Raw genomic sequence first — 23,241 nt, forward strand, 5'->3', positions numbered from 1 at the left:
AGGTGCCTCAAGCATTCACATTTGGGTGAGTGGGAGAATAGAAAATCTAATGGCAAACAAAAAGAGTTACGTGTAGTTTTAGCTCTAGGGCTAAACTTGAGAACTCACTTCTAAGCACATTTGCAGGTACTCAGGGGGCTTGGGCATCTGCTCAGACCTTCCATTGTTGGGTGGATGTCTGCACTTGGATACATGGCGTAACTTAAAACTCAGACAATTTTCCTGGCATTGACCATATGTTGGGTTGAACAATTTTGGAGCTTTACATCTTGCTGGAGTATCACTTAGGATCTATTAAGTGCAAACGTAAAACCAATCTGCATGGAGAAGCAAATGTCAAGCCATGCAATAAAATAAAGGGCCATTTTATCATTGCAATCAATGATCTGCCCTCAGTCTTCCACATCCCAAGGTTGCACACATTATGCCCACCTCTGGCAATGTTATAAAATGAGCATAAGAAAGCAGGGCGCTAGCCCATGAGGGCTGAGCCACAGGCTTGCCGCGACCCAGGTCAGGCTTTGCATCCTACCTCAAACATTCCCTAAGCTTTGGAGCTCGGGTTTGTTCTAAAATAGGGATGGTGGCAGAAGCTGCAGGATTAAGAATGAGTAAAAGATACCTAGCATACAGCTAGTGCTCAGGCAAAACCACCTATTGATTGTTTTCTGTATGTACAAGGTTAACCTAAGTGGGCAGAGCAGCTATCAAGTTACGTTACTCACACACAGAGCATAGGTTAACATTTAATTTTGCACTTCAGCCAAGTTTTATACTCTTTTTCCCCCTGCTAGCCTGGTTCTGTGATCTGGCCTGGAGTCTGGAGCAGAGCTGGGGTGAAGAGGACAGGAGGGAGTCTCCAGACACTTGTGCATCAAGACTCAAGAGAGGCCACGTGGACCCCTGGTAGAACACGATGAACTAATTACACGTACGTAGATGGGCGATCTGGAGCGGCATTTGTGCTTTTCATTATAACACCTTATAACCTATACTTTCTTTGTAGGGTTCACAGAAATTCTCACACACAAAACCTCATTCCAACTCAAATTCTCCCGGCTAGATAAACAGAATTACCGCGCCGTGTCACACGGCTCAGTGTAAAGGAATGTGAGGTCATTAAACATGTTCCACATGTTTCCCTTATTCCTGCTCTAACCCTTCTCTAGCAGCCTGCAATCTGGTCAGATCCTGGGCCTCCTTTGTTAGGGCGGAGACCATGTTCACATCTTCACAAAGAGAACAGACATTTTTGCAGGCTTTCAAGTTTAGTTGCTAGCGAGAGCAGGACTTAAAGTCTGTGTTAGGTGGGAAAGACTCAACACGGACCACCATGACCTCTCGTTCGCGGGACATGTACAAAAACCGCTTCCTGGGAAGGTCCTGCTCAGGGCAGGGGAGGGGCGCTTGCTTAGAACTGTGGCACGGGGACCCCGCCATTCTCTGGTCTCTATTCACACCCCTCTCCTCCCGGGGGTTCACTTCTGCTGGTGACAGAAGAAGTCTTCCCTCTTCAAAAAGGAACCTCTGTGGACTCACACACAGAAGCCAGGCGCCGATGGCTCACATCAGTAATACTAGCTCCTCAGGAGGCTGAGAACTGAGGATCATGATTTGAAGCCAGCCCAGGCAGGAAAGTGCATAAGACTCTTTATCTCCTATTGACAACACCACAACTAAAAACAGAAATGGAGCCGTGACTGAAGTGGTAGAGCACTAGCCTTGAACAAAAAAAAGCATAGGAACAGCGTCTAGGCCCTAAGTTCCAGCCCCAGGACACACACACACACACACACACACACACACACACACACACACACACACACACACTCTGTATGATTCCAAAGTTCAGAGTCAGTTAAGATTAGCATACTGGCGACCGGTTCACTTGGTGAGGAGTCCTGGTGTGGGGAGTGGAGTTTGGGGTCTCGGTAGGTTGTGATTTTTTTGTTTTGAGCAGAGCGTGGCCTTGCTACCTCGTGGAAAGCAGTTCTCAACACCAGAACAAAGCTCTAGAAGTAACCAACATTTAAAAATAACACTTTACTTCATTCACATTAAAGTTCCAATCAGCTCTGAAAGCCAGGACACATGGTACTCATTTTCCGTCCAGTGCCAAGGCCAGGAGCAGCAGGCTGCAGGTGTGTGTGTGGGGGGGGGGGCGGCCAGCACCTTTCCAAGTGCGAAACGGCCCTCGCTTTCATAGCTGGCCTTTTGAAAAGAATTCATAAAAGCTTTTACATTCTAGTTCATATTTCCTGGGTCTGAATATGATTTAAAACAGTTTCTCCTATTTAAACAAACCCTAATTAAATCTTGAAGTAAAATGAACCCCCTGGAAAGCCAGGCCTGTGGATGGGCCGATGCTCGGGGTGGGGTGGGCCGTACGAGCCCCCAGTGGAGGCTGACTGGAGTTTTCCAGCCTCTGCCAGGCTCGGTCCCCGTGGTGATGGCTGCTCCCTTGGTCCAGGCAGAACGCCGGCTATTCTGTGGCCGCATGTTGAGAATAAGGCTGAATCCTGCTCTTCTGCACGTCTGGTCGGAGCTTGTGTCGGGGGAGTGACGCGGGAGACGCCACCCAAATGCGGTGTTATTTGTGCGCCCGCGCTTTACAATCTTGAAGGACACGTGGCGGCCCGGCCTGGCCTGTGCTCAGCATGGCGCCCAGCCTGTCCTCGGCGGCTCGGCCCGGCCCGGCCCGGCCTGTGCTCAGCATGGCGCCCAGCCTGTCCTCGGCGGCTCGGCCCGGCCTGTCAGCCATGGTGCCCGGCCTGTGCTCGGCGGCCCGGCCCGGCCTGTGCTCAGCACGGCGCCATGTCTTTGTGCCGCCCTTACCTGGCGTGTTTAAGTCATGAAGCAGCTGCTGCGCTTCAATAGACAAAGGCGTACAGTATGTCTGGGGCAGGCATTTATTGCCGGGCTTTAAACCTCTTAAGTGATTCCATGTGGAGACCCAGTGCCAGGGCACCTCCTGTAAACTGTCAAAGGAAACTGCCCACCGACACCGGGCCTCGGGAGCCGCCTGAGCGCCGGGCCGCAGGCGCTGGGCCGCGTTCCCCTCGCAGAGGGAAGGCCACCGCCATGCATGAACGCGCTGGCCGTGCGAGGGCTCGGCCTGTCCAGCGGAGGCTGGGCTCGCAGGGCGGACGTGAAGACCTGGGAGTCAGACTCTGGTTTTCTTGCTGTGACTCTGCTGCGAGTCCTCGTGCGCGATCTCTTCAGCTCACATCTAAAACAACCCCCAGCACCTGCGCAGCTGCCCTGCGGGCTTTCTGGAAAGAACCAAGAGGCCCAGGCATTCTGGGCTTCAAGATGCTGTCAGGGTGTGTCTTTTTTTTTTTTTTTTTAAACATCGCTATTTTCAGAGATACAGAATCTCATATATTAAGTAGAATATATATAACGTTTTACCTTTCTGTGTAGAGCAAAAAAAATATGCTCAGGCTGGGAACTTGCTCGTGGCTCACGCCTGTACTCACAGCTACTGAGGAGGCTGAGATCTAAGAATCAAGGTTCAAAGCCAGCCTGGGCAAGAGAAGTTCATGAGACTCTTATCTCCAATTAACCACCAAAAAGCCAGAAGTGCAGTTGTGACTCAAGTGGTAGAGTTCCATCCTTGAGTGAAAAATCCAAGTGAGAATGCACGGCTCTGAATTCAAGTTCACACACACATACACACACACACACAATGCTCAAGAAAAGCAGTCACTCTAGGTATGTCAATGTAGTTTCTGGTAGGTATAAACAAGTTAAGTTTCAAACAGAGGCAAGGATCATTTTGTGAGAATTCAGCATCTCCAGATACATACATACATATACATATATATATATATACATATACATATATACATATATATATATACATATACATATATACATATATATATATACATATACATATATACATATATATATATATATTTTTTTTCATGTTGCTAACGAGTCTCTGCTCCAAAGTTTGACCCTGGAGAGCAGGTCTTCATTGCTGTTTCCTTTCTCATGACTAATGGGAAGTCTCGGAAGACAATCAGGCATCTTTACCTCCAGGGGTAATAGTCTGTAAGCAGAGGTAGGTCATACCATTAAAAGCAAGCAAACAGCAAGTGAGAGAAATTACCCCAGCATTTCTTTGTGTGTGCACCCGTGTGTTTTTCTTGAGAAGGTGAAAGTAGGGTAGACTTGTGGCAGGATCTTCCCTCTCCTTTAAATAACTTGTGTCAAGCTAGTCCTCTCAGTCATACACAGGAAGGGCCACTTCCTGTGCCGATGATTGAATACAGCACAGAGCTAAGCGGTTTGCGCCGATGGCGGTGCTAACGACTCTCAGCGAAACAGTGAAAAGATAAATGATCCTTAATCAGGAAAATGTTTAACTAAGCAAGTGCCTGGATATACTACAGCAAAACAACCTGAATTCACTTAAGCAAAGTGAAGAGGGTGATTTTAAAAATGCAGAGGCTGTTTGTTTAGTACTTCAGACGCCGCCGCTGTGACCCTGTCTGCCTGGCCAGCTGTGCCCTGTGTGCTGAATGACATTGCAGGGGGCGGCTCCGGCTTCGGGGCCACTGACCGAGCCTGCCAGCAGGCAGGGGTCCCCGCCGCCAACCACTGCTGACCTGCTGTTTACACTTCAAAGCCAAACGCACGGACCGTGCATGAAAATCAAAGGATGGTTCACACGAGACCAGAAACACAGAAACGCAGAGACCCTGAGATGAATCTCCAAGAACTCCCCACGGATGTTTTGCTTTTCCTTTCCCCAGTGTGGGTTTACGGAGGGCCTCCTGTGACTGGCTTACTCCCCTGGCGCTCTCTCCCGAGCCACGGCTCCAGCTATCACGTTTGGGTTCTCATTTTGGAGATGGAGTCTGAGAGACTTTTTTCTGCTTCTTCTGGCCGTGAACTGAGATCCTAAGGACCTCTTAGTCTTCTGATGACCACGAGCCACCTGCATCTTGCTATAATTTCTTAAGTAGGAAGCCATATTAATTTCTTACACTCCAACATGCAACAGTACTTCCACATACTCTGCCTTCTTGAGTGAACTGTTCGGTTACACAGGCTTACGGTGATCTGTGTTGTACTTACGGAGGACAAAGACACACAGCAGATAAGCGACTCACCCAAGGTCCACAGACACGGCAGCAAACCAGGCTCAAAATCCTCATTTTGCCTGAATTCTAGTTCGGAGTTCTTTTCACACCTTTACCATATGATTTTGATTTCTTACAAGTAATGCTTGCATCACCAGTTTAATTTTTTAAATGTTCTTAGGAAATAATTGGGAATAAAAAGCCCTGATGTCTCACTTTGGCATAAAAGACCTCATTGCAGCCTTCTTATCTGAAAGATAAATGTCTCTAATTACTGTCGGTACTTAAAAAAGTTAATTACCCAAAGGAACCGCACACTGTAAGCAACACATCCAGAACTGCTCCAGATAACCAGAAAGGAAGAGTGTGTGCACACTCTCCCGCATCCTGACCTTTAAAAAGCAAAGCTAAACCAATGCACTAAGGTGACAAGCCCTTTGCCAGGAAAAAAATACCATTTCCTAATTTTAAGCAGATAAAAAATAATAGCGTATATGGGTGTACACAGGCCTAGCCAGATTATCTAGTTTTCTTGCTAGTTTTGTGATTCCATGAGTATATATTTTTTTTGTTGGTTGTGGGGTTTGAACTCGGGGCCTAAGTGCTGTCCCTGAGCTCTTGTAGTCAAGGCTAGTGCTCTACCATTTTGAGCCATAGCTCCTCTTCTGATTTATGTAGATAAGAGTCTCACAGGCTTTCCGGCCCAGGCTGGAGAACCGTCATGAGAACCTTCCATGAGAAAACCGTCAGGAGAACATCTCGGTACTAGAGCTGCAAGTTCTCTCCCGTTGGTCCGCCAACTCACATTTGTAAAGGGAAAAATATAAACCTGGGCAATAGCTATTTCAGTTACCCACAAAGTTTTACCAATAAATGGAAGAAAAAGTTCTCCATTTCTCAACTAGGATGGGTTACAAATGAAAAGGAAGTGATTTATAAAGCACTCACATTATTGATCATTAGGTGCATGATGGTCTTGGGGATCAGGTCTCGGATGCACTTGTTGATGATGGACATGTAGGAGTCCACCAGGTTGCGGATGGTCTCCACTTGCCTCTCCAACTGTGGATCCATGGAGAAGTTTTCTGCTTGACCGTTCTCATCGCTTTCGGTCTAACAGAGCAAAACAAAATGAAACAAACAGAACGTGGATTATCCCAAATTTTTTCCAAAGGAGAAAAGGAAAATTAATACACACGCAGGTCAACTTCTGCTTGGCATATTGGGGTTTATACCATCCCCGGGCAACATCTTCATCCTAACGTCCACCGTTAAACCTAAGAAAAGGTCAGAATCCTTCAGTTTGTATTCTATTTTTAAGCCTTCCGTATTCTAGCAAAAAGCAAGTATTCTGGGCTGGGAAGGTGGCTCAGTGGTAGAGCGCTTGCCTTGCATGCTCAAGGCCCTGGGTTTGATTCCTCAGCACCACATAAGCAAAAAGAAAAAAACTGGAAGTGGCGCTGTGGCTCAAGTGGTAGAGTGCTAGGCTTGAGCTGAAGAGCTGAGGGACAGCGCCCAGGCCCAGAGTTCAGGCCCCATGACCAGACCCCCCCCCCCCCAAAAAAAAGCAAGTATTCTAACTCTGAACGAATGTTGAGTTGCATGACCAATACACAGTACACCTAACGACAGACCTCCTGAGAGCAAGCGCATCGTAAGCCATCTGTGAACTGGCCAGAGAGCTGAGTCCAAACGCAGCTCACGGACGCACACCTCGGGACGGGTCCCCGGGGACTCTGTGGGTTAGAAGTGGCCTGGTGCTGTCCTGACATTTGTGGGTCTGCTATGGGCTGGGTCAGTGTTTGGGTCAGCCCAGATTCAAAACTAAATCTCCAGGACTGGCTTAGAGCCCAGAGAGGAGAGAGAGAAGATGATTCATTCTTCCATGCACTTCGCTGGAATCTGTTACATAAATTCATGCTTCTGTCAGCACTGCTGAGCGCTGGCTCCATTGTGAAAAACTTAACCATTGTGACTTCCAACTTGCTATTCTTTGAATAAAACAGAACACAGTGATCCACAAAGAATTTATTTGTGCACCAGGAGAGAAGCATCTGTTTTCTATACTATAGGACTTGAGTTAATTAATTTTGGCTTATCCACCCAGAGGCTGGGCTGAAATGGCATCTTCATCATTAAGGTCTGACCTATTGGCTTGGCATCGAAGTCAATTTAGAACAAATGGTCTCCATTTCAAGTCAGGTTGAACCATCCAAGCCTAAAACATGATGTTGATATTGTTAGTGGTCTGGTTAGTTTCTAGTGTTTGGAAAGGTTTAATTATGAATGTAAAGGGGGAAATAATTTATTGCTTCCAACGTGGGCACAAAGTACTTTTCTTTGGTAATGTACACACTTTGATCTGCCAGATTTCCAGCCCTCCAGTCTCCTCTTGGCTAAATACCTGGATCTACAATGTCAGTGTGTGAAGGGCCTTCTTTAGAGACTACAAAATCAACAAAAGCAAAGCTAGCAGTGTATAATCTTCAAATACAGGCTTTTCTGACTCGCAAATACCTCGTTGAAGTATTAACTGGGTATAGTCTCAGTTTAATAAGGTAATTGTTTGTTTTGCGGTCCTGAGTGTGTGACTTCATGCCTCAGAGTTAACAGTGTTCAGGGTGCTTGAGACATCGTCCTGCTCCAACAGGAAACAAAATGATAGTTCTTCCCCATTCTGCTTCCTTCCTTCCAAATGGGCTTGGGTCACAAAAGAAGAATTAAATGAAGTCTTCTGTAATTCAATAGTTTAGTTTTTGCTTGCCATGTAGGCATAATGAGTTTGAACACAAGGTACAGGTTTCTGGTGTATATAAATTACAATTGTTTTTTCATTCTTTCATAGCTCAATCATTTGAGACCAGGATAAGAGGCTGTTTAAGCTTTCTGTTGTTAAAGTAAGGCTTTCTCTCTCTTTTTTTTGTTTTTTTGGTCGGTGGTGGGCCTTGAACTCTGGACCTGGATGCTGTCCCTCAGCTCTTCAGCTCAAGGCGAGCGCTCTACCACTTGAGCCACAGCGCCACTACCAAGACTTTATCATCTTTTGAGCATCAGAATTCCTAGAACTTTTTGCAGAAAACAAAACAAAACCAACCATGTTTCTTTTCTTTCTCCAATGAGTAGCTGGCTGTTACTCTTTAGGTTCTAGTGTGGAAACTAGATTCATATGATTAAATGATGCTTTTAATTTCTGCACCTCCACAGAGGCAGAAATTTGTTGGTTTCCCTATTATGCTTTTTCTCTAGTGTGTCATTAGTGGGTGCCCTACCGCCAAAAGACTGAATTTGGGGTTCCAGTCCTTGGGGTTCCTTCCCAAAGAGGAAGATGCGCGAGGGTGTGTGTGTGCACATTCTCACCCCTTCTCCAAAAGCTCTGATCTCCTTATCAGCAGGGCAACCTGTTTCTCCATCCCACGGCTCCACCCATCTTTTGTCCTGTCACACAGATTCAGCAAGTCCTACCATGTCACATCTCTCCCAGCAACAGCCATGCCCACGTTAGTGCATTTCTGACAATAGATGCACTTGATATTTTCAAACATATTCATACAAGACTGGAGGAAGTGCTGCAGTTGTAGTATAATTGGGGTTTCTGGGTAACTCCTGGCTTCTCCATTCAGAAAGAGGATAATGATCACGCCTCACACCTGACGCTACACAAACGCCTGGCCAGTCCCTGCAACCTGACCTAGTGGAAAGGTGTCTTGCCACCTGACCTCATTCCATGGGAGTGAATGGAGCAGCCTCTGAAAACTCACCCATTTCACACAAGTTCCTGAAATTACAAGTGCCAACACCCTTCAGAGCCGCATCATTCTTTTTTTTTTACTTTGCTGCCATTTATATAAATATGGAACGCTTCACGAATTTGCGTGTCATCCTTGCGCAGGGGCCATGCTAATCTTCTCTGTATCGTTCCAATTTTAGTATATGTGCTGCCGAAGCGAACACCAGAGCTGCATCATTCTTATTACAATATCTAAGTCAACATGAGGGGAAATAGAACAATAAACTCATTAGAGAGAGCTACAGTGGGTACTAAAGCTGGGCTCTGCAGTGGCCAGGCCCACACACAGACTCCTAGCAGGCTCACCCGCTGAGAATGTGCTTGTGACAGACTTCTTCAGAGCATCATCCCCTAAATCCATGTTCCCTGGAGACTGACAATGTAGATGGAAAGAAATCATCTGCGCACAGGCACTGTGTTTGACAGCACACACTGCTGATAGCTGGATGTCTGTCTGCTTTCTCCTTTCTGAGGGTTGGGGAAAGGCTCAGTTTTTTCTTCAATGGTATTGTTTGCATTTTCCTGACTAGCAAAGCCCTGATAATCCCAATTCCCAGCCCAGCTAGATGATGATGATGGTGATGACGATGATGATGATATATTTTGGTAGTACTGGGGTTTGAACTCAGGGCCTCAAGCTTGCTAGACTGGTGCTGTGTAACTTAAGATCCACCTATAGCTTGTCCCTTTTTTTTCCTGGCTATTTTCAGGAGACAGACTCATAAATGTTTCTGCTTGAGCTGGCATCAAAGGTACAAAAAGCATTGATTTCACTTTTCACAATTAGAATCAATTAGTAGACAAACTGTTGAGATGAATTAAAAAATTAATTCAATACTCCACATAAAAAATAGAGGCAGCCGGGCGCTGGTGGCTCACGCCTGTAATCCTAGCTTCCCAGGAGGCTGAGATCTGAGGATCACGGTTCAAAGCCAGCCCGGGCAGGAAGCTCTGTGAGACTCTTATCTCCAATAAACCCAAAAGAAAACCAGAAGTGGTGCTGTGGCTCAAGTGGTAGAGCGCTCGCCTTGAGCTGAAGAGCTGAGGGACAGCGCCCAGGCCCAGAGTTCATGACTAACCAAAAAAAAGGAGAAGCATTCCTAAGAAATCTGTCAAACAATCTGAAATTCTCTTTAAGTTATGGAAATACCAGGAGACATGTAGTCACATGCAAGCCTTTACTATTCTTGTAATACAGTGGACAGGATGGAGAAGCATAGAATTCAGAATGCAAATTTGATTTCTTTTGATTTGAGAAAGAAGTCCTAATTGCCTCCTCTTCTATGGCTAAGATGAATGGGAAAATGTATATAGATGGAATGTTTCTTCTAACCAAGTAATTGCAGACAGCAAATCTCCCCTTCTCTCTAACCCCAGCCCTAACCAAATTCTCTTGCTCTTTTCTGGATATATGCTGTGTATGACTATGTATTTTTTCCCTTTTGTTTAAATTATAGGATTGCAATTGGATTCTCTGCAGTCAAAGCACTGAAGTAGCAGCTGTTTATCATTATCCTCATCAAGGGAATGTAAAATAAAAATAGTAATTTGTCTCTGATCTTTGAGGCAAAAGAAAGAATGGCCTGCAAACATTTAACCTTTTGTGTGCAGGTTCGCTGACGCTGTTTACAAAATGTGCATAAAACTGTGGAACCATCTTTCTTCTGAATAAATGCAATGAACAGGTCTTCTTGATTCATTTTTTTTCTTAAGTAACTTTTGAGAACTCCAATTAAACTTAAATAATAAAAACTCACCTTGTAAGTGTGAAGTTTTTATGAAAGTTACTGTAACTTTCTTTCTTCTGCAATTATCTGCATATTATTTAACACACAGCTTGTTTTCAAAGACAAATTTTTTTTTTCTTTTAAAGACTGCTACTCCAACAGGTGAGGGAGCCAAAGTGTCTGATGAGAAATAATTTTCACTAAACCTCGAATCTGCTTCTCTAGAAGCTCTGGGTTCTGGTTGAGTTGCCTGTTTTTGTTGTTTGTTTGTTTCATGTGTTTAATTTTTGTCTTTCTCCATTGTAAGAAAAAAAATCTCTTGTTTAATTATGATAGACTTACTGAAGACCATTAGAATCATCTAAATAAGGATAAAGATTTCAATTCTTTAACAGTACAAAGGAAATTGAAAGTATCCTGGCAGTAATACATCCTACACATCCTACACAGTTAATGGCAGTGTGTGTGTGTGTGTGTGTGTGTGTGTGTGTGTGTGTGTGTGTGTGTGTGTGTGTGTGCTGTACCATCCATACAAATGATTTTTCTAAATAACCGACACTGCCCCTTTTTGAACACTTATGAGGATTATATAGTTCTCTAGTGCTTTAAAGAGATGAAAAATATTTGGCTTTTTCTTACTGAACCATTATGAAAAACACTGTTATCATGGTAATACACCTTTGAATTTTGAGGTTTTTTTTTTTTTTTCCTGAAAACCTCTTAGGTCTCCCGTCATGTCCTCTAGTTTTCTGGAACTAGAAAGATGAGCAGCTGTACTCAGGACGCCTGTGTGAGAGTGTGCTCTCTGCGCGCCTGCTGCTGTGAGGCGCAGTCTGGCTCCTGGGGCCGGTATTTCCTAGGTCAGTTCAACCAGCGTTTACAGCCTGGCGTGGTACTGTGAGCCACGCAAAGGAAGCCTAAAACCAATCAAAACATTTCAGCGGGGAGGACACAGAGGCAGAGTCCGAGGCTGCTCTGAGTGCTTGGGCACAGGACCTCAGAGGTATCGTAGAAGTTGGGTAGAATTTCAGCAAGAGAGCTGGACTCCACAGCTAGTACAGTAGGGGGTAGGGGTGAGGCTGGGAGGATGAGGAAGGGCGAAGGATGACACCGATCGCTTTCTTGTGTTGTGTGAATAAACCGACGTGTTGAATGGTAACCCCTTGTAAAACTGCTTGAACACAATGTTTAAAGAGGAGTGGGGCTGTAGGAGTTAACACAGAGTCATACGCACAGCCGACGTTCACTAACTACTGTGGAATATGCAGGAACAACCCATGCAGGCCGCTGGCCTCTTCCTGAGCGACCACAGGGCAGCACGGAAACCAGTGTGACCACGTGATTCTGAGAACCAGCCCTTGCTGCAGAGCCGCTGTCAGGAGGGTAAATGGCAGAATACACCTCGCACTGCATATGACCGATGAATAGATCTTTACCTTGTAAGAAGAGACAGCTAAGGCTGTCTACAGACTGAGCTGTGACTTCAACAAAGACTATGGATCCAGCTTAGCCAGCGAATTCACACAAAGGAATGGGCAGGAGGGGAACCTGCCTGCTTATATCATAAGCAGTGTTACCTTTTCATTCTGCATCAGACTTTTAATATCTGCCTCAACTCAGCATCATAACAAACACAAATCTATGATTAATGTGGAATTAAGCTTCCACACACCCTCATCACATCAAACATGCTTACTTGATTAAAAACAAACACAAAAACCCTTAATTATGACGCATCTCTGTTTCTTTCCTCCTTTAAATCCTCAGCACGAAAGCTTCCTGACAGAGTAGACTTCTTTTTGGTGCTAATGTGTGTCTAAATTTCTAATCAATAACTTGAACAATAACAGCAGTGAAAAACTAAAGTTGGAAGGAACCGAGGCCTGCGGGATTTGGCAGTTTCAAATGCTTATGTTTGCATCTAAAATGCATTAGGACAATTGCTGTCAACCATAATTGTAAAAAATAAAATGTGTGAACATGAAGATTCTTCAAAAAGCCTGAAAAACTTGTGTATCCTATCCTGGGTCTGATAGAAGTAATTCCAGTCTAGGTTTTAATTTATCTAATGGCTTCTATTGCTTTATACAACAGGTGAGCTTGTAAATATGAAAAATTCCTGTCAACTATTTTAAGTGCAATAGAAAATATTGCTATTCACTTGCCTTGCATGCATGAGGCCCTGGGTTCAATTCCTCAGCACCACATAAGCAAAAAGAAAAAAAAAGCCGGAAGTCGCGCTGTGGCTCAAGTGGTAGAGCGCTAACCTTGAGCTGAAGAGTTGAGGGACAGCGCCCAGGCCCAGAGTTCAGGCTCCATGACTGGAGGTGCCCCCCCCAAAAAAAGAAAAAAGAAAATATTGAAATATTGCTATTTAAACAATCTTATGGACATGTCTTTAATTGTAACTCTTTATTTTGAGAAAAATCTTCCTTCCTTCCTTCCTTCCTCTCTCTCTCTCTCTCTCTCTCTCTCTCTCTCTCTCTCTCTCTCTCTCTCTCTCCCCCTCCCCTCTCTCTTTGCCACTCCTGGGGCTTGAACTCAGGGCCTGGTGTCTTCCCTGAACTTTTTTGCTCAGGGTGAGTGCTCTACCTTGAGTCACTTCCATCTTTTTTGTGTGCATGTGTAAATAACTAGAGATAAGACTCCAATAGACTTTCCTGCTCTTGCAGGCTTAAAGCTGTTACCCTCCGATCTCAACCTCCTGAGATGCTAGGATTTCAAGTGTGAGTACTAGTGCCTGGCAAAAATCTGTCTTTATATATTAAGTTTGTTTAACATATAGTAACAGCCTTTTAATCAAATCATAGTTAAAATGTGAACTTTGCTTAAGATCACTTAGTAAGAGATAGAGTGAAATTCTTTATACATATTCAGATTCTAGAATGTCCACTTTAAAATACTGTAAGTTTCCCCACATCTATGGTTGATTTGGGCATAATCAAAAGTAATCTACCATGAGTTGAAATGCATATTTTCAAATTCAGCCCCATGAGAAATGTCTCACAGACACAAAACTCTTCTTCCTGATATTGGCCATGGTAAGTTTTTGAGTTAGAATGATTCCTTTGGTTCTACTATTTCTTTAGTATCAGTATTACAAATGTTTACCTATACAAGCCATTAAATATCACATACACACACATCCTAGTAGTTTCACTGGTAAGGAGTTACTACCTGAAGACTAGAGGAAAGAATGATTAAGTTCACAAACGTACTCCATAAGTTAGGAATTCCGCTGTCATTTCCTAAGAATGCATAACGGTAGAAAAAAATTAAATTATTACAACTGTTTTGGTATTTGTTTAGCAGACATTCTTAAGAGCTTGAGGGTGTATGCAATAAAAAGTCTTGTTACAAAGACTGAAAGATGGACAAAGATATACAAGGAAAGTCATAGATGCAACAAAACAAAATAGAGCTTGGTTTGCTCTTCAAAAACATTTACATGAATGAGTACTGATGCGTTGCAGTGAGGTTAATAAAGTCCTAGAAAGAGCAGAGACAATAAAATTTGTGTATTATGAAAGCAGCATGGGAAATAATAACAGATGAAATCATAGTACTAGTATGAAGTTGGCACAGTTTACCTCTTACGAGGTTTGTGATCTGTCAAAGTTCAAAGTAAATATAGTTAGACTTGCTTCGTGGGAAGAAATCTGTTAATAAAAATGAAAATAATGCAGTGTGTTGAAAATGTACACAGCATAACTTGTGGTGAGAACCTTCTTTTCAGAGTGGAGAAAAAGGGATGGAGCCTTTCAAAAGCTAGTTCGACTCAAAGGTTTTTATATTCGCTGGGGTCTGCAGGGCCTTGTGGCCAGTGAAGCTGCCGCCAGAGTTCAAACGCAGAGTTCCCGACAGACCGCAAGGCAGCCTTGCAGACGTGGTTACACTGAGTGAGTGGCGGTGTGACATCTTTCGTAGACTTTCTACAGTGAGTGGCGGCGTCCTTCTTAGGCTTGCCACAGCCCACGCCCCTTGCCAGGAGATCAAGGTTTCTTTTACCTTTTTTTGTTTTGTTTTGTTTTTTTAATTTTTAGAAATGTCAAGCTCCCTTCTGGGAATGGAACAAATGGAATTCAAACCAGAGAGACATCTGCCAACTTGGAATGCTGCAGAGCGCATTCCCACCATTCAAGGATAGAACCAAGTGGTTACAGCCCTGGGACAGTCCTGGACATCTGACGGGGACATTGACCAGAGGGCACGGCTGGGCCCCAAAGTGGGAAGGCTCCACCCAAGCTACACCCACGAGAACCCCCTCTCTACGTGCACGCTTTCACCCAACTAAGAAGAGACCGACAGTTAAGAAGGCTTATCTCAATCAGGTAAACCCTGAGTTTGTAGGAAAAAAATGTGAAGATGATAAGCACAAAATACTAGTGATGTAGAGACAAAGAGAGGTGGACGGAGACCTAGTACTCTAAGAATGATCTCTGTGTTCATTGTTTGTTTTCTGGACCCTTCTGCTGTGGTTTGCATGTGTCCCTCAAATTCAGGGGTTGGAAATTTCACCATCGAGGCAAGCGTGTTGGAGGCCGAGCATGAGGCGATGCCCAAGGCCGGGGCTGGGGCGCGGGTGGAGGCCTTGTTGGGTGGATTAGTCGTGTGAGGGAGGCGCTGTGTAACCGGCGCGGCTCCGCTTGCACTCTGCTCTCTCCCTGCCTTGCCCCTTTGCCTTCTGCCACGGATGGCAGAGAGCCAGGCACTCACCGATGCCAGTGCCGTGCTCTCAGACTTCTGGTGTCCATAACCACGGCCAAACGAATTTCTGTGGATCCCAGATTACCCTCTCTCAGGTATGCTCTTACAGCAGCAGAAAGCAGATTCAGATCCCTCCCTGTCCCTCTTCTAAAATTATGTGTGTATTTGTGTGGTGTGTGTGGTACGTGTGTGTGTGTGTGTTTTTGTGTGGTGTGTGTGGTATGTGTGTGTATTTGTGTGGTGTGTGTGGTACGTGTGTGTGTTTTTGTGTGGTGTGTGTGGTATGTGTGTGTATTTGTGTGGTGTGTGTGGTACGTGTATGGTGTGTGTGGTACGTGTGTGTGTGTTTGTGTGGTGTGTGTGGTATGTGTGTGTGTGTGTATTTGTGTGTGTGTGTGTTTGTGTGGTGTGTGTGGTACGTGTGTGTGTATTTGTGTGTGTGTATTTGTGTGGTGTGTGTGGTGTGTGTGTATTTGTGTGGTACATGTGTGTGTGTATGTGTGTGTGTGTGTTTTGTCTCTGTGTGCTGCCTACTTGACAGTAAAGTATAAAAAACATTTTTTTTTTTTTTTTGTCAGTCGTGGGCCTGAACTCTGGGCCTGGGCGCTGTCCCTCAGCTCTTCAGCTCAAGTCTAGCGCTCTACCACTTGAGCCACAGCGCCACTTCCAGCTTTTTTTCTTTTTGCTTATGTGGTGCTGAGGAATCGAACCCAGGGCCTCATGCATGCAAGGCAAGCGCTCTACCACTGAGCCACCTTCCCAGCCCCCCAAAAAACCTTTTTATTCACTTTAATACAAATGTTTTTTTCTTACTTCTTCCAAAGAGGCAAAGAGAGGCGAGATTGCTTGAAGCTCAGCAATGTATGGCTGCACTTGTAACAAGAATACAAAACCTTTCATGGCAAATTTTACAAAAATAAACAATTACTTCTTGACAATTTCTGGGCTATCTTAAAATTTGTAGCACATGAAACTGTCCTCAGAACTTTATTAGTAAGAGTTATAAATATGACTAGAAGTATAAGAGAAAAACTTGTAGGGCCTTACAAACTTTCTTCCTCTGGATGGTTTTTAAATTAGTTTAGAAGCAGAAATTAGATTACAACTGCTAACAATCATTAATGAGTATATAATTCCAAATAACATTTTTTGTGACTAAGATCAAGACAAGTTTTTTGAAAGGAACTTTGACTAAAGATGCAAATACTGTTAAGAAGATGTATTACTGTGTATATTTGCAGATATCCTCAAATTTCTTTTTCCTAAACACGAGTTCAAAATTCCTAGTGCATTATTATTAGTGAGTATATAACTTTCTCTCTGCTAATTGTTTATGTCTAGTGGATGCACATCACAATGTTCACATAGAAATAAGATGACTTATGAGTCAAAGAGGTTTTAGTTCTGAAAAATCTGATAGAACTACTTTTGTTAGAAATACTTATTACAAAAGTTTGGACTCCCTTGGTGGCCAAATGAATCCATAATCCAATAGAGTAGCTCGAAGTGGGCCTCAATCACTTACATCTGGGAAAATGTCCAAAATGAACCATGTCAAAGTCAATGCACCTCTGCAGCATTCCTCGAATAATAAGGTGAAAAAACAAACACTCTGCGACTGGAATCCCTCAAATGTCCGATGTACTTGCACTAGAGTGAAATCGGTAAGGAGAGTGGGAACGATGGTATCCCATGACTGATATTTATATCTTGGCTCTCTCACTAATTAGCTTTATGATTTCATTAAAGTTAATGTCAAGAAGCTACTCAGTGGCCGGGAAGTGTGGCCCCCTGTCCTGCACACCAACCAGATCTCACACAGAGTTGCAGAAGACCCCATGGGACAGTAGCAGCATAGGGGCCATTTTCCAGTACAGGTCACGTGTTAGGCTGTAAGCCAAGTTCCAACAAATTTAAAATTCTCACACTAACATCAGAAAAAAAGACAAGATGTTCACTTTTACCATTCTTCAAATAACACTGGAAGTCTTTCCAAGAGGGATTGGGCAAGAAAAAGAGAAAAAGGGCATCCAAGTTTGAAAAGAAGCAACAAGTTATCCATGTTTGCAGGGGACATGATTTTACAGAGAAAATCCTAAATATCCCATCCAATGGGTAAAGTCAAACTGATAACCCAAGGAAGGAGTATTCCCACTTAATCAATGGACAAAGAATATCCAGAGTATACAAAGATGGCAAAAAGGAGCAGCAAGAAATAATCCAAGTTATACATGGCAAAACAAACAGAACAGACAGTTCTTGGAAAGAGAAACACAATAGCTAATAGATATATGAAGAAATATGTTCAGTATTCTTGGCCATAAAACACATCTAAATAAAACTATGCTATACTTGATATCCGTATTTATTGGAGGTCTATTCACAATAGCCAAAGCCAAACTGTAGAATCAGCTGATGTGCCCAACTTTGAATGGATTAAAATATGGAGCACAGATGGAATACTACAGTCATAAAATACACGAAAGTAGATGGAATTAATGATCATCATGTCAAGTGAGATCAGCCAAGGTCAAAAACCCAGTGTCACATGTTGTTATTTATAGAACCCGCACCTAAAGAATACATATGTACATGTATACTATATACATATATACTGTATACTATATACATATATACTATATACTATATACATATACTGTCATGAATGTGTACATGTATATCATGATTAGAGAGAGAGACTAAGAATGTAACAGTGGGACTATAGAGAGGAAACATGCCTGCAATAGGGGGACTTTGGGGGGAAGAGAAAGAGAATAATGGAAGACACATGATATTGTAATACGTGATATCTAGGTAGGAAGACGGCATAAGGAAAGCCACTGAAAGCACTCAACAGTAGAGGGGGGCAGACGGGAGAGAGCCGTATGAGATGCTAATCTGGCTGCATTATCGACGCATATGGGAATTACCACAAAGAGAGCTCTTTGTACAACGAATAGAGGTGAAAGTAGAGGAAGAATGAATGGCATGCAGGAGGGGGCAGGGCTATCTGAGGGGGCGGGGGGGTGGGTGCGAGGACTGGCAGAGGTGAATGGTGGGAAGCTGACTACAGAGGCAGGCATGAGATTGGAACACAGAGCCCTGTCGGGGGAGGGTAGAGGGAGAGGGAGAGGGAGGGGTGGATTCCATCAGGGCATATTGTATGCGTGGACAGAAACGCCACAATCAACCTCCGCTTGTACAGCTAATATATGTTAATAAAAAAAAAACTTTGAAACTGGGCCAGAGAGTTGGACAGATTCCTTTCAAAGGAGACATAAGAAGGGCCAACATATGGGAATCTCACTAATCATCCTGGAAATGGGGAACAAAACTGCACTGAGATATCATCTTACTTCAAGTAATGTAGCATCATCAAGAAGACACACAAAACAAGATTTGGAGAAAGCAGGACTACTGGAAACTCTTGGTGAGACATACATTAGTAAACCTTTAATGAAAGCAGCATGGAGGGTTGTAAAAAAACAACAACATACAACAGAACTTTCTTTCTTAGGAGTTTTTTGTTTTCTTTCTATAGACTCCATATTGCCTCCTCTAACTGCAGTCTGGATTTTGGCTAACTGCTTTCCCTAGATAGCATTTAATATACCCTTCGAGCCTCCTCCCTTTTTGTCTCTATAGTCTGGAGGATCAATGTCCATGTGCTTTGTGTTTTCTTAGAGTACCGGGTGCTGAACTCAGCGCCACATACTCAAAAGCCTTTGATTCTCGTGATTGTCAGGTAAGTTCCCATGACCTCGGCCCAGGGCCTAGGGCCGCAATCCCCCTTCTTGCCACCCCTGCCTGGTCTCGTTCTGTAGGGCAGGTTGGCCTCAAATGCCACAGCCTCCTGTTTCAGCCTCCTGAGCACCATGCCCCCATGCCTAGGCTATGACTATTACCTACCTGTCCTTTTGTTGTTGCTGTTTTGTTTTGTTTTAGTTAGGAAGAGGCATTTACATCAAAGTTGATTCAAAAACTAAGATATTAATATTGTAGAGCAGAAGTATAATATTCTTTTATACATTCTCTTCTACTAGAGTCTATCCTTATCCGAACAAGATTTGGAACAATAATTACTCATTTATCCATGCCATGCATAAAACATTTAGCTTGTGATTAAAGGGTGGAAAAAAAAGCACAATTTGTCCTAAGAAGAGGACCACCTGTTTCAGAGCTGATTAAGAAGCAGGAAGCAAAGTGTCTGTCATAACGACGGCATAATGAGTGCTAAGAGGATGGGGAAAGCACAGGCCAGAGAGTTCTAGAGGCTGCAGGAATGAGCACAGCCGTGAGACTTGGCCCTAAGGCACTGGAGGTGGACAAGCCACTATCCAGGGAGAATATAAGGCACAGAGATAAAAACTGGTTTGGTTTGCTTGGGGAAATTGGGCAGCAGGCATGGTGAGAAGAAGACAGGTCTGAGCGAGGAGCGGCTGGACAGAGGAGGATCTGGGATGCTGGAGGTCACTGGGAGAGGCCGCACAGACGGAGAGGCCACGCAGACGGAGAGGCCGCGCAGATGGAGAGGCCAGATGGAGAGGCCGCATAGACAGAGAGGCTGTGCAGATGGAGAGGCCGTGCAGATGGAGAGGCCAGATGGAGAGGCCGTGCAGATGGAGAGGCCGCGCAGATGGAGAGGCCAGATGGAGAGGCCGCATAGACAGAGAGGCTGTGCAGATGGAGAGGCCAGATGGAGAGGCCGCGCAGACAGAGAGGCCGCGCAGACGGAGAGGCCAGATAGAGAGGCCGCGTAGACAGAGAGGCCAGATGGAGAGGCCGCACAGATGGAGAGGCCAGATGGAGAGGCCGCGCAGATGGAGAGGCCAGATGGAGAGGCCATGCAGATGGAGAGGCCGCGCAGACGGAGAGGCCGTGCAGATGGAGAGGCCAGATGGAGAGGCCGTGCAGATGGAGAGGCTGTGCAGATGGAGAGGCCAGATGGAGAGGCTGTGCAGATGGAGAGGCCAGATGGAGAGGCCGTGCAGATGGAGAGGCCAGATGGAGAGGCCGTGCAGATGGAGAGGCTGTGCAGATGGAGAGGCCAGATGGAGAGGCCGTGCAGATGGAGAGGCCAGATGGAGAGGCCAGATGGAGAGGCCGTGCAGATGGAGAGGCTGTGCAGATGGAGAGGCCAGATGGAGAGGCCAGATGGAGAGGCCGCGCAGATGGAGAGGCTGCGCAGATGGAGAGGCCAGATGGAGAGGCCATGCAGATGGAGAGGCCGTGCAGACGGTGCCTGAGGGAACTGGAAAGGGGCAGTGGCTCCGGCTCCACTAGTTCAACGAGAGTCAGATTGCTGCAAGCAGCTTCCTGTGTAGTATAGACTACACAGGAAGCGATAAAAGGTCTAGGCCCAGTGCTCACACCTGTCCTCCTAGCTACCCAGGAGGCTGAGATCTGAGGATCACAGTTCAAAGCCAGCCTGGGCAGGGAAGTCTGTGAGACTCCTATCTCCAACTAACAGAAAAAGACAGAAGTGGCGCTGTGGCTCAAGTGGTAGAGCACTAGCCTTGAGCAAAAGGAGCTCAGGAACAGTGCCCAGGACCAGTGGTCAAACCCCAGGACTGGCAAAAAAGAAAAAAGAAAAGAAGACAGGGGAAGAAAGAATAAGAAGAAAGTAGTGGTAGATTAGATACCAAGCTGATGAAAAGGTGAGGGTAAAACAGTATGTCCAGACGTCCAGCTCAGAAGACTGATACGTGACTTCATTCACTTAGGAAAATAAACTGAGTCAGGGAAATTAAGTTTAATGGACAAAAACAATGAGCTCAGTCTTTAGCCAGTTAAGTATACACAAAGGGCAGAGCCGGTGCTAGGAACACCAGAGTTCCAGACCAGGCATCCAGGGTCACACCAGAAACACAGATGTAGAGGCCATTCGAGGAAGAGGCTGGATCCCTAGAACAGAGAACAAGCCTGGCATGGCTAGCACCCCAGACGACCACATTTACCTCTACAGGTGCTGGCGTGCCTTGCTGAGCGAAAGCCTTGCTCAGTGAATGTCTTCAGAGTGTAACCATGCGTAGTGGAAAGAGACAAGGAAGGGACGCAGGGGAGAAGGGGTGTGTTTGGGTAATGCCCAGGAGGGGGAAGAAATGCCAGAGGAGATCATGGAGTGGGCAACAGGGAGGAGGAGTTCCAGATCATGCAACAGCCCAGGCGCTGTAGATTAAAACCTTTCAAGAAAATCACTGACACTGACTACCAAGGAGCCAGACGGATGAAATGACAAGTGGCAAGGGTTTATTCTGAGTAATTTGGAAATCCTTAAAGCCTTTCTGTCAGGCTGAGCTGGGGCTCGGGTGGGGGAGGCGGTCGGGAGTGAACATGAAGTCAGGCTCTGAGAATCTGGCAGACACACACGGGAAGTGACCTGGCATTTATCAAGATACTGGCATCAAAAATGTGTCTGGCCAGGTGCCAGTGCTCACACCTGTCATCCTAGCTGCTCAGGAGGCTGAGATCTGAGGATTGTAGCCCAGGCAGGAACGTCTGTGAAACTCGAGGCTCCAGTTCACCACCAAAAAGCCAGAAATGGAGCTGCGGCTCAAGTGACAGAGTGCTAGCCTTGAGCAGAAAAGCTCAGGGACAGCAACCTTGGTCAAGCCTCAGGTCAAGAACCAACACACACACATACACACACACACATACACACACACACACACACACACACACACACACACACACACAGATACCATGTTTCTTTTAGGACAGGGGAGCAAGCCTATATAAAACTTAAAAAGGAGCCAATAGATGAAACACTGGATGTACCGGAGAAAATGCCAAAAAAAAGAACGAGATTCCCTGTGGGGCGCAGGAAGACACACCTTCCAGCTTTGTCCAGCCCTCACCATCTCCCCGCCCAGCCGTGGACATCATTGGCTGCAGCCATTGTCTGTGTCCCCCACTGGCTCTGAGTGCCTCTTTGCCTAAAATGCCCGCCTGGCCCAAGTGTCATCTTGTCTGGAATGACCTTCTCTCGCCACGTCAATCAGAACGGATCGCTCCTCTCCACACGCATAGCTTAGGACTTTGTTTTCTCGTGAGGAGTTTATGTTCTTTCCGGGTGAACCACCTTCGTCTTGAGTCTGTGTGGCGGGGGTGGAGGGGTCGGAGCACTGTCCCTGGGCCTTTGTGCTCTAGGTAATGCTCTACCACCCGAGGTGGTCCAGCTCCACCTTCAGCTGTGCTGTTGGTAAACTGGAGCTTAGAGTCTTATGGACTGTCCTGCCTGGGCTGGCTTTGACTCCTGGCCTCCTGAGCAGCTGGGATTGCAGTGACGCCGCGCAGTGCTCGGCCCACCTGTCCTACTGTTGAAACTAAATAGTGTAAACTGGGTAATTTATAAAGAACAGAGATTCAGCTCAACATTCAAGCTGCAAGGCTGTAAAGTCCAAGAGCCTGGGGTTGGCAGCTGATGCTTTCTTGGTGCCGCACAGCCCAGCTGCGGTCAACGCAAGGTGAGGCAAGTGTGGACCCCGGCCTCCGGCTCTCTCCTTGCCCCGCCGGTGCGAGCGTGGAGCTTCACCCTCGAGAATTCACCTAATCCTAGTGATCTCTTCAATTCCCCTCATATGAATTTAGGGATTAAGGTTCAAACCTACAAACTTTTGGGGCCCGTGTTCACAGCAGTACTCGGGAAGGGGAAGAGGGAATGGTGTAAGCCATCCCAGCACTCTGGAGGCTTCAAGCACACCGAGACCAGCCGAGGCTGAGTAACAGGACACTCAAGGAGCGGGGATGCACTTTATGGTCAAGAACTTGCCAGTTAGGATCAGGGCCCAAGCTGATCTCATGTACCAAGTAAAACAATGGAACAATGTTAAGCGGATAAAGGTAGATTTGGGGATGGGCTTCACGATTCAGAGATGTGCTGACTTGCTGGAGGGCAGGTATGGGACAGATGAGCTAGAAGATCCCA

At 45.5% G+C, this 23,241-nt stretch overlaps 1 protein-coding gene and 1 non-coding gene across 7 annotated transcripts in view; both read right to left on the reverse strand.

Moving 5' to 3' along the window:
• LOC138818219 (dynamin-3) overlaps positions 1–23,241 on the reverse strand; it is a 414,072-nt gene that overhangs the window by 30,372 nt on the left and 360,459 nt on the right. For all 6 annotated transcript variants that reach the window (XR_011369011.1, XM_070009224.1, XM_070009221.1 and 3 more), the window contains one exon: positions 6,042–6,206. Coding sequence is in view for 5 of the 6 variants with exons in the window: in XM_070009224.1 (XP_069865325.1) it covers positions 6,042–6,206 (165 nt within the window). In the remaining variant the exon portion in view is untranslated. The remainder of the gene's footprint in view (positions 1–6,041; positions 6,207–23,241) is intronic.
• LOC138818237 (U6 spliceosomal RNA) lies at positions 8,938–9,044 on the reverse strand. Its single transcript, XR_011369018.1, has one exon. It is a non-coding gene; the product is annotated as a U6 spliceosomal RNA (small nuclear RNA).

Source organism: Dipodomys merriami, unplaced genomic scaffold (genome assembly GCF_024711535.1).
Source record: "Dipodomys merriami isolate MVZ:Mamm:240054 unplaced genomic scaffold, mDipMer1.0.p SCAF_72, whole genome shotgun sequence".
Classification (NCBI taxonomy): Eukaryota; Metazoa; Chordata; class Mammalia; order Rodentia; family Heteromyidae; genus Dipodomys; species Dipodomys merriami.